Source organism: Anastrepha ludens, chromosome 5, assembly GCF_028408465.1.
Source record: "Anastrepha ludens isolate Willacy chromosome 5, idAnaLude1.1, whole genome shotgun sequence".
NCBI lineage: Eukaryota > Metazoa > Arthropoda > Insecta > Diptera > Tephritidae > Anastrepha > Anastrepha ludens.
Genome location: NC_071501.1, coordinates 88,980,525 through 88,997,799, shown reverse-complemented (window position 1 = coordinate 88,997,799; position 17,275 = coordinate 88,980,525). Strand labels below are relative to the sequence as shown.

The window sequence follows — 17,275 nt, the reverse complement described above, 5'->3', positions numbered from 1 at the left end:
CTCTAGAAACTCTACTCCGCGAGAGTTAGTTTTAACAAATGTTCTAAAGCGTTTATAGAGGCCGAAGTGCAGAGTTCTTTGCAATCTAACCATTTTGCTCCACGATGTGGTGCAGTTTGGCACAGGCCATTCCCGTATATAGGGACGTCTGCCAGCAAGCGATTATCGCCTTCTCAAACATTTGGTATTCTTTCTTGGTGGTGGTAGCTTCAGCGAAATTGAGCTGGTCAAAGTTGTGTTAGCAATAGAATTGGGAACTCACTCAGAGTTGATGACAGTCAAGCTGTCAGTAAATCGCCACGGTGCAATAATGTTTCCTCCAAAGCAGCAATTGAGCATAGAGCTACTCTAAATGAGCTGGCCAAGCAGAGCACCACGAATATCGTCAGGATCCGTGGACACAGAGACATTCCTGAATATTGTACAGCCGGTGAGCTGACTAGAAAGGGACTGATCCTAAATAGGTCAACTCAGTCCAGTAAGTAGCATACCTTTATTTTCTATCAAGTTCTGTATCAGATTGGTGTACATCACGCAGGGCAACAATAGATAAACCAAAGAACCCACTTTTGAGTTTCTTAGTTTAACCCATCTAACTAGACAGGTATGGCGGCAAATGGCGAGAATGAATGCAAACACAACTAGATCCCTCAGAAATTTGGATCAAGCTTCCATTAGTACAGCAGTTGGTATCATCTAATGGTAATCGTATGAGGTTTCCTTCTAATGAAGTCTATCGGAGCTGAGGGAACGAGGAACGTCACCTTATATTGGTAATCGTACGGGGTTTCCTTCTAATGAAGTCTATCGTAGCTGAGGGAACGAGGAACGTCACCTTATAATGGTAATCGTATGGGGTTTCCTTCTAATGAAGTCCGTCGTAGCTACAGGAACGAGGAACGTCACTTTTTAATGGTAATCGTATTGGGTTGCCCTGTAATGAAGTCTATCGTAGCTGAGGGAACGACGAGCATTTGGAAAGCGTTGATCACATTCTCCGTTACTGTCCCGCTCTTGCTAGTCATTGCAGTCTGAACTCCTACTTCTTTGGATGTCGGGTAGACTTCCAAATCTTTTATATTTTAGCGTTTATCAGAGAAATAACATGATTTTAAGGCAATGGAAATTAAAGATGTAACTTGAGCGCAAGCTCTTGATATCACAATGGAGCCGAAGGCCTAGGTGCGTCCCTCTACACCCTCACGGAGAGTGGCAACCATCATAAGCAAACTTAACCTAGGAACGAGAGGCACTGCAATCGCCTGAATTATGAAATGAGCAAAAATTGGTCGAACAAAACTGCTTCTATTTCATTTAAATAGGTTAATCAAAGGTACGTTAATAATAATAATAATAATATTTTAATAATTATTAATAATAAATCGCGAAACGAAACGAAAAAATGCTCAGCACTTTTTACTTCCTTTAATAAAAGATTCTAAGTTTCCTTTCTTTGGGAGCCTGCGGGAGAAATATTCTCCCGAAGATCTTTAGTTACCTCCGCTTGATGAGAAGTATCGTGTACGGTAGAACAGCGAGTTCTATGAGCTACATAGGGACATGAGCATGGTTAAGCGTATAAAAATACTGCGACTACGCTGACTTGGCCATGTAACCCGCATGAACGAAGACACTCCAGCAAGGCGAATCTACGACACGATGCCCCAAAGAGAAAGATGAGGAAGGGAAAGACCACATCGCCGTTGGAAACACCAAGTGTTGTAGGACCTGTTGGCTCTCCAGATTTCTAACTAGCAACATCGAGCGCAGCATAGAAACAGCTGACGCGCTATTTTGGATTCGGCCAAAAACCGACACATTTCTGTAGCAAAACATAATTGAGTAGGTAATTTTTAATTTAATTTCTAGGAATCTCTTCTTCAAACTAATTTTTGGTTTAAATGCTCGCTCTGTAGGAAAAAATGAAATATTCGCTCACCCTAGTATTTGACTTACCATTTGGTCGCATCGCCACAGCCATTCTTCACGACTTCTGAGCTGTCCACTGCTTTCACTAGCTGCTGCTGCGCCTTCCTTCAGCTGCTGCGCGTGTTAGTGGATAGTGAGATTGTGCCTAGATTGTGCTATAATTGCAGTTGATATTCATCCGTTGTTGTCGCGGGAGGGGGGAAGTGAGAGTGGAGAAGCGAAACTGTTCGTACGTAAGCGTGTGTGACAATTTCGCAATTTATTTAATGTTGTGCTCGCGCTGCCCCACCACCGTGGCCAATGCTGGCTGAAGTCACTCGCAAGCGAAGCACTACGGATGACGCGCCTGCTTTACTGGTCTGACCCAGTCGTCGCCTTTGGTCCTTGATGGTTATTTGTACGGCTGCTGCTGTTTATTGGTGTGTTTTTTCACTCGTTTCTGTTACGTTTTTTTTTGTTTTGTTATTTGCAGACGTTAAAAATGCGTCGCATAGTAGTTGGCAACTTTAATATTTGATGGTCATAAATCTTTTTAGCTTCTGCGTTTAGCACCCGATTTGGTTCTTTTTTTACTGTTTTGGTTACTTCCCCATCATTTTTTCACTTTTGCTTTCTTTCAATGCTTGCAAGCTGGAGTGCTCGTGCGTGATTGGGTGGTGTGCGTAGAGTCGCCATTTGGGTGCGTGTGTGGATGTGCATGGGTTATTGTTGTTGTAAGAACTACATACGAGTATGCAGCTGATTTAATCGAATTCGGTGTTGATGTTGTTGGAGTGATGTTGGGTTGCTTTGTTGTTTATTGTTGGCGATTAGCGTTCGTTGGTGTTGTTGTTGTTGTGATTTGCCTTTTTTATTATTGGTTTTGTTGTTAGGCCTTTATTAGCATTCTTCTTTTATTTTTTTATTATTTTTTTATTATTATTTTATCATTTTATTATAAATTTTATCTATTTTTTTCTTCAATTTTTAGCAGCTTTTTGTATTTGTGACAGTGTCAACGTGAGCTTTTTATGCATTTATTGTTTGATTTTGTTGTTGTCACTGCGTGCTTGTATTTGTTTGTGTTAAAAACTGCACAACACTGTTTAACAGCCTGATGAATAGACTTTTATAGTCAGCGTAAATAAATAATTTCTGCTGTTGTTGTTGTTATTCGCACACAGATTCATGTCAGCAGTGCATTTGCTGTTGCTATTTTACACATACACATGTCATATACATACACGCATAAATACACACGCATATTTACACTCTGCCTAATAGAAGCGTGACCGCCAAAACTCAGAAGTGATAATATTTTTATGCACAAAATGATTATAAAAATAGGTTTGTAGAAAGCGACATTTTTTTATTGGCAGGCTATTCATATGTAACTGAATCGAATTGGACACGTTGGCACCTGTGTCGAATCCAAATCTTCTTCAAAGCGACGTCATGTACGCAACGTCATGGCAGTTCTTGAGGAGAATGGAGTACTTCATTAATCCATAATCCACAATTTCAATGAATTTCAAGGAAGTTGGAGAATACAAGCAGAATACTCCCAATTAAAATTTCTAAAGTTTTGAAGCTCTTGAATATTTCTTTGTAAAGGAATACACCTCCATAGTTCAGAAGTTTTTAACGACAGGTTTGGAGTGGCCTATCATCTGCGAGCCCTAATAAATACTTAGCTCTTATCCTCCAGCACTTGTACACCGGTCATCTAGTTTAAGGGGTTACATACGCCCAGAATTAAAAAAAAAATCGATTTCTTTTTACAGATTATTATTCTTTATAGTTTAAGGCGTATTTCTGCGGAAGTCGATTGTTCAAATTCCCCATAGATACAAAGTTATGGCAGAAAATGTAACAACCCGACGAGAGTTTGATGCGCACAGGTAGCTGTCCTTCGTTAGAGGCAGCTGGCCGTTACTTTCGGAGCCTTTCAGCCTGCCGGTTCTTTTATTATTCTAAAGTAAGTATAGGGGCATCTATTAAACATTATGAGAGTATGTGTAGAGTCGATATGCTATGGTTTATGAAACTAAAGGTTAGTTCTTGCTTTAAATGCGCGTGACCTCGGACGAAATGCACTTGAAAGTTTAAACTCGTTTTTCTCGAAACTTCTTTTTCCGGCACGGTCTGCATGATAACTCATACAGTTTTTAATATTTTTTGATGCGGTTTTTAAAAATAATTCAAAGTCTTTTCTCTATAGCCTGTCGAGCCGAATTTTTGGAATTTTTATTAAAAATATTTATAAACATAACTAAAGTGTGAAATTTATGATGTAAAATAACAGGTGGCGCTAAAGTAATCCTCCTATCAGAAAATGCTATAAATTTTGCAATTGGCTCCTAATGTCAGTTCTGTTTTGACATTTGTGTAGTAAACACATGCGAAATACACGTTAATAAACAATGTTACGCTACACTGCTCCAGAACGCGGAATATTGCTGACTATTTATTTGACCAATAATCGGTCGGTGACTTTGGCACAATGTGAATTTCGTCGCAGATTTCCTCGGCGTCCAACGCCTACTGGTGAAACACTGCGACGTTTAGCCGCTCGCCTCGAAGAGACTGGCACAACACGAGATGCTGCCAGGCGTGGCAGACCCCGGAGTAGCCGTTCTGCAGAGAATATTGCTGCTGTAGCCGAGGATGTCATGGAAGCGCCGTCGACATCGACCAGACGACGCGCCACGCAAGTGGGTATCAGTCGACGGTCTTAACAGCGAATTTTGGTACAAGATTTGAAGATGTTTCCGTACAAAGTCCAGACGGTGCATCATCTGTTAGCTGCTGACCGCCAATCGCGTCTAACATACGCTCAAGCCATCTTTAATCACCACCAAGAGGAAGATGATTTTTCATCAAAAATAATCATGAGTAATGAGGCCCATTTCCAATTAGCGGGTACGTAAATAAGCAAAATTTACGCTTCTGGGGCACTGAAAATCCGCGTTAAACCCACGAAAAGCCATTACACCCGCTCAAAGTCACTGTATGGTGTGCTGTTTTCGCTGGAGGAGTCACCGGACCTTTTTTCTTCGAAGACCTCGTGGGCCAAACGGTTACTGTGAATGGTGAGCGCTACAGAGCAATGATCAACGAGTTCTTGTTGCCGCAACTTGATGAATAGGGATTGGAAAACATGTGGTTCCAACAGGACGGTGCAACGGCACACACTGCACGTGCCACAACCGATATGCTGAAGGATGCATTTCCCGGGCGCCTAATCTCCCGTTTTGGCGATTTGCACTGGCCATCAAGATCGCCTGATTTGACCGCTCCAGACTTCCTTTTGTGGGGCTTTTTGAAGTCGCGGGTTTATGTCAACAAGCCACAGACTCTTGCAGCTCTTAAAGACAATATTCGTCAAGAATGTGAGGACCTATCGCCGGAAGTTTTGGCCAAAGTGATGGAAAATGCCATAAAAAGGGCTCAAATGGCAATCAACTGTGGCGGCGGCCATTTACATGACATCATATTCTCGACTTGATGTGAAAAAAATTAAAAGACTAAATAAAAATAATCCACAAGAAGAATCAAAGTTTTTCTTTTTTTTTTTTAAATTACAGCCCAAAAACATCGCAAGGTTACTTTTGCACCACCTTGTACATACTTTGCTTTAAATGCCGTAAATTGCAAAGTTTTTCGAAATTCAAAAATCCCGCTCGACAGACCATAACCACAACTTTATTTTACAAGAATTTTTTTACTTTTTACAGATCCATCAACATTTCAAGGGAAAAAGATGCAGACCGTGGAGCAACTTTTTTTCATTTTACTTTGGGTCGCGAGATTTTTTATATACTAATTTTTGTACAGAAACATTAAAATAATTTTTTTTATAAAGTTTAAGTACTTATAAACAATGTATAAAAGTTTTTTATATTTATTTCTATTATTATCTTTTGTAGAAACAGTTTTTGTATGTAACCTCTTAGGGTAGAATCCAAAGAAACGCCAAACACTTTCAGGAAAAGGCTTAGATGAAATGAAATTAAAAATGAATGTTTGTTTGTATGTCCTCGATGAACTCAAAAACTACTGGACCGATAATTATAAAAATTAGTATATTTATGTATTTTTCCACGGAGAAGGTTTGTGGAATATGCCCAATGCTGTCACTCGCCACCAGGTGGCGCTGCAGAGTAGCAACCGATTTTTTCGAAATAAACAAAATCAATAAAATGGTTTAGAATGATTTGAATATTTGTGTACTGATTTTTCCTCAAAGTTATTTTTCTTAAATTTATTTGAGTTGTTGGCGTAGCAACACGCGCCGGGTACAGCTAGTATTCAATAAAATCTATAGTCACCACCATTAGCTATAATAACTTCACATGTTCGAGTCATCATCATCTTTTGACTCTACAGCTCTTTGTGGGCTTTGACCTGCTGCACGTGGGACCTCCATACGTCTTGAACGCTTGCGACTTTTTTCCAGTTCGTTATCCTAATTTTCTTGATGTCGTCCTCTAGTTCGTCGGCCTATCCTTTTCTCAGCCTTCCTCTTGCTCTAGTGTTGAACGCTCTGGCTACTACGATTTTCTTCTGCGCCCTCGTACCGTCCATTCTTGTAATGTGGCCCAGCCATCTTAACCGCTGCGCTTTGATGAAACGTATAACAGTTTCGCCCTTTATCAGTTGATCTAGCTCGTCGTTCCATTTTATCCGCCACTCGCCGTGATCTTTGATTGCTCCGAAAATTCTTCTGAGTACTTTTCGTTCGAAGGCTTGCAGTTCTGATTTACCTGCTTCAATTAGCGTCCACGATTCAGCTGCATAGCATAATACTGGTCTAATGGTGGTTTTATACAGAGTCAATTTGATTGTCTGTTTAGTAGTTTTCATTTGAAGAGTTTCGTTAACGACGCATACGATCTGTTCGCTGCTAGAAATCTCTCATCGATGTTGAGGCTCATTGAATTGTCTCTACTCAGTTTGAAGCCTAAATAGGTAAAGGATTCAACGATTTCAAAGGAAAAATCGCCAATTTTCAGTTTGCCTGATGTTGGTTTATTTTGTCTGGACATTATCATATATTTCGTCTTATTTTCGTTGATTTTAAGACGAATTTTACTTTCTTTACTTACTTTGTTCGAGTCAAAAAAAGTCAAAATCCGAGTTTATCTTGATAACTGTTTGACTGTTTTTATTACTTGTTTTCCTTTGAGCTTTTGCTTAACCATCGCCCAAACATTTCCAACAGGAGTTGGCATCGGGCCACTGTGAAAACGAATCTAAAATTTCAATCCTATTGTTCCCACTCTACACACCTTCAGCTTCGATGCTTGGGGTGGCTGACTTCTGGTAAAATCCAAGCTTGGCTAGTTCTCCAAATATGTATCTTCGAAACTGACAGTAATAATGATTTTTGGTACATTTTTTTCATTAAATCCGCATTCAAATTAGCGGTAAACACAGATAAACGGCCAAATACTTTTCCGGAGAAGCAGCTCCAAATATGAACCTTAACTGAATGCCTAAGACTTCGTTGAAGTTGTCCATTATCAGCAGTAGACCAGGACCAACGTGTGCAACTATTCGCCCGAAAGGAAGATTCAATCGTGAATATTACGGTGGCCCGATTCCGCTCTGAGTCTGCCGTAGCCCATGCAAATCTTTTTTTAATGTGCTCCTTAATTTAAAATCTTCTGCACGTAAATGTCCTCAATTCATGTCTTTGGATATGTCTGTATGCCTATATATGTCTGCAAACATGTGATTGGAAGAATATGGAGTCTTCAACATGAGTGTAGGTTGTATAAGGTGGCTATATGACTAATTTTATCATGCGGATCGATAGTTTGCTGGAGAGCTCTTGGAAGAAATAGCAACATCAAATTACTTGGCAGAATCCAAAATAGGCCTATGCAATAACGGTCGGTGCATTCAGATTTTTTCCTAGGGCGGCTCTTAATGTCCTGACACATGCTATCCATGGAAGGAAAAAACTTATGGTCATGCCAGTCTATTATTGCGACAAACTCAGTTCACCTCGGGGACGTCTAATTATATCGTAGACAATCAATAGCAATTTTGCCAATTTCATTCCATCTCAGCAGGAATGGAGTAACGGGTTATCAACAAACAACAGTCTACACGGATAGTTCAAAAATTGATTGTGGTTTTGAAGCTGTGACTAGAATTGAAAAATCTGTGCGTTTTCTTCATTCTAGCAATATCTTCCAGGAGAAAGTGTTGGCCATAGGGAAAGTTTGTAGGCTACTAATCATAGACTACTCTTTTAAGGCCAATATCGCTATTCTTTGACATAGCCAAACTGCAATCCAAGCATTGGAATCGGCTACAACCACCTCTAAACTGGGGGAAAAAAGCATAAATAACCGTACCACCTTGAGGAAAATCCATCAATCGGGTGCCGGGACATCGGAACATTGAAGGAAACGAAAAAGTGGAGGAACTGGCAAGAGGGCATCTGCCATGAATAACGTATTTGCAGAATAACCCAAACCACTGGGTGCAATTAAGAAGGTAATCTCTTCAATGAACCACAAATTGCGGTTTGTATATGGAGAGATCAGACGACATGCAAAGTTAGTAGAATGTTGTGGTCCACCTATAACCTGAAATAAACGCTAATGTTGATGTATATGAAACGAAGCATGTAGACTCACGGCACTTAAGACATTCCTTACAAAATATACTGCCACAGTTGTAATCGACCGAAGAAAAAGGACGCTATATATTCCACTTCCTCTGTGAATGCAATAATTTTTTTATGAGGAGCTTTTCTCATGGCAGAAATACACTCGGAGGTTTGACATTGCCTGCCAAGGGGCGACCGCTGTAAGAAAAAACTTTTTCTTTATTTGGTGTTTCGGTAAACCATTGCATCCATTTATTACGAACGTCTCAATTTCTTCAAATATTTTTGCGGATCCCTGTAGACGCTTTCCATTTCAATTTGTATTTTTTTGTTCGACCGAAAAAATTTTTTTTCAAGATTTTTCGGCTCAAAATCGATTTTTTTTTAAATATATAAGAAATTTTGTTTTTTAAATGCTCATAACTTAGTCAAAAATGAACCGATTTTAATAATTTTGGGTTCAAAACGATGGCCATTTCTTACACGAGCGATTTCATGTAGAAACAATTGCAAAAAAGTAGTTGAAGATTTTTTATTTTTCAAAAAACCTGTAAGATTTTTGGACAAAAAGGTTCATAGTAGCTCTGATCAAATCGTTTTTCACACGTGGCCCTTATTTTACAAAAACAACTGACGCTCTCTATTTTTCTCACAAGACTAACGAATTGCGCAGGGAGTATTGTGAAAACGAGACACAGCAGTTGCAATAGTTACAATTTTCTGTTATAACAAAATTATAAGTTTGAATTTTGCCGGTCACACTTCTATTAGACAGACTGTTAATCGTTACTAACGACACTGCTGCCATTTAGCTTCTTTTTTCTTCACTTGTTTTTGTTGCCGCAAACTAACTTGCACAGCACTGTTCTAGTTCTTACACTTTGTTTTTGTTGCTTTTTTTCGTCGTTGTTTTCATTGCGCGTCTTCCTATAGTTCTTTAGCATCCTCTGTTGTTTCCGATCGTTTCAGCAATTTATGTTACTGCCTTTGTTTTTTTTTATATTTTTTATAATTATTATTACCAATTTTTGCCCTTGAAATATTCTCCTATTGTTGTTATAAATGTTTGCCGGTTTTTATAATCTCTTGCGCCATTTATTATTCCTTTTATTGTTATTTCCAGCTACTTGGCGCCTGTTGTTCTTTTTTGTTGCTTTAGTGGTGTATTTACATTATTATTTATGTCTTTAATTATTTTGGTTTTTGATTAAGTTTTCGTAGTCAATCTATTTTACATTTTTTTTTTATTTCTGTAATTCTTTCTTTGTGCTCTTTTCTCGCGCCTTTTTTATTTATTAACTTTCGTTTTTACTATTGTATATTTTGAGTGCTTAAGATTTTTTTCAAGTCCTTCTTTTGTTGTTCTTAAATTAATGATTAGACACACAGCATTGGCCAAAACCTATGCGCCTGCTTAGTAGATTTGTAATGTTTAATTGTTTTTTTTTTTTGTAAAAATGGCAAACAAATATTTGACGAACTCAGAATTTTAAATCTTTAAATTAAATTTTTAAAGTAAGGAAACCTTCTAAAGATGAGAACTTAAGTGGAAAATAAAAAACATCTCAGATAGTTTTTCCCTGTTCTTCACTGTTTCCTTCTAATAGCGATAGCCTCTCAGCAGGCAATGGCAAGCCTCCGACTGTATTTCAGCCATAAAAAAGCTCCTCATAAAAAGCCATCTGCTGTTCGAAAGCGGCTTAAAACTGCAGGCCCCTAAATTTGTGGAATCACATCAGGAGGCACACCACAAAATATATAATATACAGGGTTTGATTGAAAAGTAATGAACATTATTTTTTTTAAGCAGTTTTATTAAACCTTTTAGCTTATACAACTAATATTCTTCAAAATAGGACCCTTGAGCGTCAATACACCGCTGGTAGCTGTCCTTCCACTGCAAGAAACATTTTTTAAACTCATCCGCCGGAATCGCGTTCAATTCGGCTGGGATTGAATTTGGGATCGCCTCGATGGAGTCGAAACGCCTCCCCTTCAGCTTTTCCGATTTCCCGCACATTGTAATAAGTTAAATTAACTCTTCACTGATCTCACGTAGACTAGCACGATGGTCAATGTTCAAAAATGCTCGAACCCGGTTCACATCTTCGTCTGTTTGCGTCGTCGAAGGCCTTCCAGATCGCTGTTCGTCTTCGACGTCCTCCGGGCCTTCCTTGAACGACTTGTGCCACCGTTTTACCTGGGCACGGGACAGAGATTGGTCCCCGTAAGCCTCCTTGGGTAGCCCAATGGTTTCTCGGTACTCGTTTTGTTTAGCTTTACGCAAAATTTGATCGAGTAACGTTGCTTCAACGATCGCTGCATTTTCGCCACTGCAAAATCCTAACACACTTTTAAAACAGCTTTCACGCGCGGAGCGATATTGACTACACCGCTGTTGCCAGCGAACTGGGACCGGTTTCTAGTGGAAGGGGAAGGTCCAACGATCATTTTCCCCCAGCAATCGATTCGGTTGATCGCTTGGCTGACGCTCCGCGCGGGAAGGCTCATTACTTTTCAATTAATCCCTGTATACATATATCTCCCTAGTTCTGCACTCTTCCCTCTTGATTTTGATGCTAACGATCTCCCGCAAGTCCACAGTAATATCACAGGGTCCGGCACTCGAAGTGTAACGAACTTCAGACCGCTCGCGCAGCTGATAACCGGCTGATGACCGACGAACGGTCGAGACGCGAATTCGAGTGATCGATTGGCCACCAGGAGGCAGCACCCGTCACAGGTAATAGTTTGGATCGCTGTAACCGCAGATGGACGCCCTGGAATCGTTTTCATTGAGCCTGGCGTCAAGGAAAATGCGAAATATTATCGGGAAAGTATTCTGGGGGCTGCTGTGAGGCCGCGGGCAGACGAACATTTCGGTGGCAGACCATGGACGTTCCAACAGGACTCGGCACCGTCTCACAAAGCTCGAGTTAACCAAGAATGGCTAAAAAACAACGTTCCGAACTTCATAACGTCCACACAATGGCTCTCGAATTCACCAGACGCGAATCCGATGCATTATCCTCTTGGGTCATTTTGGGGAGCAAGGTCCGAATTAAAAGATTCACCAGTCTCGAGGCGCTGAAAAACGCGATTGTCCGCGAGTGGGCCAAAATACCTTCAAGTCACATTCGGTCAGCTTGCGATTCGTTTCTGGACCGTCCTAAGACCAGAGATGCCCTCGATATGTGCTCGTGCATCGGGTACTGGGTTAGACAGACCGACGACAGATATACATAGACGCTTAGGCCAATCACTCGCTACAGTATCAAACAGAAGACAGGACAATAGTTTATGAGGCAAGACAATATTTCATTTTCTCCACCATCGCTTATGAGTGCAGTAGAAGGAGTGGTTACTATCCTACCCTATCTGGGCACAGGCGCCTGTTGTGTCAATAGACATAAGCACGATTCCACATTGAAGAGGTGCTAACGCGGTTCCAAAGTGGAAATCAGCCACATGCCACGGGTGTGACGCCAATTGGATAATGTTTGATCATTTTGATTGTCAAAACAAAAAACAAAAAAACAACAAAGCATCAAAAAATCAAAACGACAGACCTTTCCCACTCTAGAGGTGTGCTTTGTCCCAGGAAGAACACATTTCGACATTAAAACAAAGCAGCAGCACTCGATTTGCGCAAACCGGAGGAAGAATGCATTTCGAAACACCAAGGCTCAAGAAAATACATTGAAAAATCGCATGCTCACAATGATGGAGTTGTGTTCTTTGCTCTTTAGACCCCCATCTGTTGGAATTGTTGTGAATTTGTTGTGCACCCGCGCGATTTCGTCATTAAATGGATGGTCATGTTATCGAGCGGCTACTGTACTTGTACTTACTGAATTTTTTACTTCATTAGATTGCTTAATGTGACATGTAGGACTCAGCTTCAGTATATTTTATGTGCCTAGATCAGAAAGTACCGGGAATGTTTAATTAAAACAAAACAGCGTTAAATTTCAAGCAAATTAATTTTATCTCCTTCAAAATATGACCCGTCTGAAGCAACACTCATGTGCCAACGGTTAACCCAGTCCTCCATGCATCCCTGGTAGGCTGACGAAGGGATGGCCTTCAGCTCCTTCGTCTAATTCCCTTTGATCTCCTCTACGGTGCTTGCACGATGGTATTTACTTAGTGCTTGGTCAAATGTTCTATCACAATTTGGGATCGGTGCGATGGCGCGTTATCATCATGCAAAATCTTAGAATTGTTTGCCCACATTTTCGGCCGTTTGTAAGGTAGAGCATCTCTCAAACGCTTCAAAACGGATAAACAATATTCTTTATTGACTATCTGCCCCGATGGAAGCTACTCATAGTGCACTACGCATTGGCAATCGAAGAAAACAGTCAACATCACCTTCCCGGTACTTTTTGATCATAGGGTACTTCAGCACACAAAAAGCAAAAAATCGCGATGCACAGTTACAAATCGCTAGAGCTGCTCAGTTTAAGCTTATCAAGGTTGCATGCCGCATTTGGCGATGGGTTCTTTATGAAACACCATTAATTTTTTTATACCACATTGTTGCGCCATCGACCTTCAATTTTATAAATTTTTTTTTCTTCGTTGCTTTCTCTTATTCTTATTGGCGTTTCTTAAGAAACTACCATTATCGCGCACATATTTTTAAAGGGCTTCAAAAATTTACATTTTTATATTTAATTCCATTCCGTGAATAAAACACTGCTTTTACTGTTGTTAATTTTTTCAAAATTTGTGTTGTTGCCCTGCACAGATCCTGAAATATTTTAAAAATCTCTCCTAACGACTCTTTTAACTTTTTTTTGCTTATATTTTTTTCCACGTTCAGCTGCTTTGCTTCTTGGCTGTTTTCCAAACTTTTGTTGTTGCCTTGAAATATTTTTAAACGCCGCTTAACAATTTTTTTAAACGTTTTTTTGTTTGCTTACATTTTTTTTCAGCTTCAGTTGCTCTGCTTCTTCGCTGTTTTTCAAACGTTTATTGCTGCCCTGCACAGATCCTTGAAATATTTTTAAACGCCTCTTAACGACTTTTTTTCTACTTTTTTTCAATTATTTTTTTTTTGCTTACATTTTTTTCCAGCTTCAGCTGCTCCGCTTCTTGGCTGGTTTCAAGTTTTGTTTTGTTGGCTTGAAATATTTTTAAACGTCTCTTTAATAACTTTTGTTAAAGCCTGTTTTGCTTACATTTTTATCTAGTTGCAACTGCTCCAAGAAGCAGTTCAGTAATTTCAAGTTTTTCACGTTCATTCCAGTCTTACGTTTCCAATTTCCTTTTTACATAATTTTTCATTTTTTACTTTTTTATTTTATTAATTTTTTCATTAATTTTTTTATTAATTTTTTAATCTCTTAATTTTTTTATGTAAAGCCAGAGTTTTTCGTTCAACTTATAAACTAAATGTGTTTATTCTATTTTCCAAATTAAATTAATTTGTTTCTTTTTAATTAAATAACTCTCTACAGTTTTTTCTGCTTCCTCTGCTTCACCGTTCATTTTCCTTTCTACTCTTTCTCAATTCTTTGTGTTTCCACGCTCGTTTTCCCGTTTACATAGCCGTCATTGAGTTTGTTCCTTTTGTTGTTGTTGTTGAAGAGTTTGCTTCTTTGCAAATTTGGAATTGTTATGCTTCTTCTTCTTATTTGTATTTTTTTTGGTTTTGCACTGCTGCTGCTGCTGCGTTGTGTTGATTTGTAAATCTAAATCTGTGTGATTGCAGCGTCACGGCATTTAAATCAATTCTTATTTTTGAACACACGAACTTACTCGCGCGCACACACACACAAATACGCACAGATGGAAACGGCAAAGCAGCTATGCGCGTATGTGCGCCTGTGTATGCTCAGGCGTAAGTACATATGTATGTGTGTGTCTGTGTCCGCAAATACCCAGATACAACACTTGCTAAACTGGACTTATGCAAGGCCATCAATCGATATTCTTAGCCGAAAAATTCAAATAAATTCTCTGCAAAATATTGAGTTAACGCAACACTACCACAACAACGATGAAATCTATTGACGAAACCAAAAATGTATTGAAACCGAAAATTTTTTACATGACGGATATTTGCATTTGGATTTTTTCCACTGACGACACACTAAACACTTTGACACTATTCTGCACTTTCACCATTTACACAGCTTAACAGCAAAGAGCACCTAAAAATATGCTACATATACGTATACGTATGTGACGGCTTGAAGTTAGCTATTCGTTTGATGAGTTTTCGTTAGCGTTTTCTGCATACTTTCGATTTATATATCCTTAATACTTTATGGAATTATTTTACTTTGAATAAAATGTTTAAGTTTATATTTATGTATTTATTGTATGTGTGTGTATGCTGTGTGAAAAAATATTTTGTACAAAAGTCAATACGCCCTTATGAGGGGGCAAGGAAACGCAGGAACGCGCTTAGTTAATAGTAGTCAGAACTGCACTGGATGACGGTGATGCTGGAACTGAAAGAAAAGAAAGTTGCTTTCATTCATGGCAGAGGCGAGCTGCAAGCTTACACAATTACAAACGCACGCACAAGTGCGCACAGCGTCCTTCTGGCAGGCAGAGATCCAGCAGAAGCAAAGCAAAGCAAAAACATTTTAAACCAGACAGAGTTCATCGGCCAACGCACAAAGAGCGTGGAAGAGTTCGTGGCAAAGAATAGTTAAACAGTAGTGAAGCGGAATGAATGAATGGTGTATGTGTATGGACCATATGTATGTATGTGTGCGATGGTGTGTGCGTGTACGTTGTGTATCAGCAAAACAGCTGGCATGTAACAGCAATCAAAAATGTGTTCATCCGAAATTTGCAAGAAACTGTCAGAAAATTTAGCGCGCCATCAAAAATTCTCAGCAGCTCAGTCGCCAAACACAAACGAAAATGCTAAAACGGTTGAAACGCCTGGAAGTATGTTTCGAAAAATTTATGGAAAGTGCGTGAGCGCGCATGCTTTTCGCGAAGAGCGACGAATTCATGTTCTTTGAGAGAACTTCCATCATCAACTACATTTTCCAGGCGGCAACGAGTTGAAAGGCAACACAGTAAGGAAGAGCATAACTTTAATAAAAATAAAAATAAATATAAAAACAAAAATACGAAGGCAAGAGCACACATGCGAAAGAGCCACATTTAAGTGAAGCATACTTTACTACAATTTTTGTTATCGCACTCCGCTTCATTTGCTGGCGCTGCCTCTGCATCCTTTTACTTCGGCTTAGCTAAGTATTTGACATTTGCAGGCTCTTTTTTAACATGCAAGTGCAGGCGTGTAAAATGTTCATATGACAACTGTTTTGACACTACAGGCGAACGTGCACACGACTCGTGTATACGCAAACTAGCAAGCATGTGTACATATTTATGTATTTACGCTTGTATGTAAGATACCCAGCAAGCGTATTTTCGGTAGATTTGCATATGAGTTTGGCTGAGTGACTTCGTCCCACTTAGTACACTAAAGGAAATAGGGGACACTGAACAAATAATTTGTTCTTGTAATAAAATAGTAAGAGGTTAAATCCTTTTACCTTTCGGCATAAGGGAAGAAAACAAAAGTAAGAATAAAGCATGTTAAAGGATTTTTTCAGAATTTTGTTGTAAAAATTTAATAATTCTCAAAGGCATAAAGGGAAACAGGTATATGGGACAAAACTAATATTAGTAGTCGAAAAAGTCTTTTCGTATTTCTAATCAAACTTCAACTCATTTTTTTTATATTTATAGTATAATGAACTTTATTAAACCAAATATTATATGTACCATTTTGGTCGACCACCTTTTGCCATTTTTCTTCTAGCGACATTATTCCATCAGTGTAAAACTTTTGTGGTTTCTCGGCGAAAAACTGCAACAAGTAATTTTCACAGGCCTCTCTTGAAGCCAACTTCACTCCATTAAGGGAGTTTTGCATTGACCGAAACAAATGGTAGTCCGATGGTGCAAGGTCAGGACTATATGGTGGATGCATCAAAACTTCCCAGCCAAGCTATCCCAGTTTTTGCAGAGTCCTCAAAGATGTATGTGGCCTAGCGTTGTCCTGATGGAAGACGACGCCCTTTCTGCTGATCAGTTCTGGCCGTTTTTTTTCGATTGCTTGCTTCAATCTCATCAGTTGTTGACAGTAAAGTGTAGAATCACTCGTTCGAGCAGGCTGGAGCAGCTCATAGTGGATGATTCCTTTCCAATCCCACCAAACACACAGCAAAACCTTTCGAGGCGTCAATCCTGGCTTTGCGACCATTTATTGAGCTTCACCATCCTTGCACCATGATCTTTTTCGCACATTATTGTCGTATTTGATCCACTTTTCGTCTCCTGTTACCATTCGTTTCAGAAATGGTTCGATTTCATTTCGTTTCAGCAAAGAATAGCAGATGTTAATTAGGTCCATTAAATTTTTCACAGACAATTCATGTGGTACCCAAACATCGAGCTTCTTTTTGTAACCAGCCTTTTTTAAATGGTTTAAAACCGTTTGATGTGAATGTTTAGTGCCTTGCCGATGTCATGGCAGCTTATGTGACGGTCCTGGTCAATCTTTTCCATAATTTCATCGACTTTTTCAACGATAGGTGCATCTTTCACATCGAAATTTCCAGAACGGAAGCGAGCGAACCATTGTTGTGCTACACGAACTGGTACAGCATCGTCTCCGTAAACTTCACAAATTTCATTTTATACAAAAATTTCAAAATATAGCGAATTTCTTTATTATTTTCACTCATTTTTGAACAGCTA

General features: G+C 39.3%; 1 protein-coding gene across 1 annotated transcript in view; it reads right to left on the bottom strand.

Moving 5' to 3' along the window:
* Positions 1–14,982, bottom strand: part of LOC128863814 (uncharacterized) — a 47,399-nt gene extending 32,417 nt beyond the window's left edge. The window contains exons 1-2 of the mRNA XM_054103177.1: positions 13,462–14,982; positions 1,957–3,120 (exon numbers count right to left, since the gene is read on the bottom strand). Of these exons, the coding sequence (XP_053959152.1) occupies positions 1,957–1,981 (25 nt within the window). The 5' untranslated portion in view covers positions 1,982–3,120; positions 13,462–14,982. The remainder of the gene's footprint in view (positions 1–1,956; positions 3,121–13,461) is intronic.
* Positions 14,983–17,275: the final 2,293 nt, after the last annotated feature.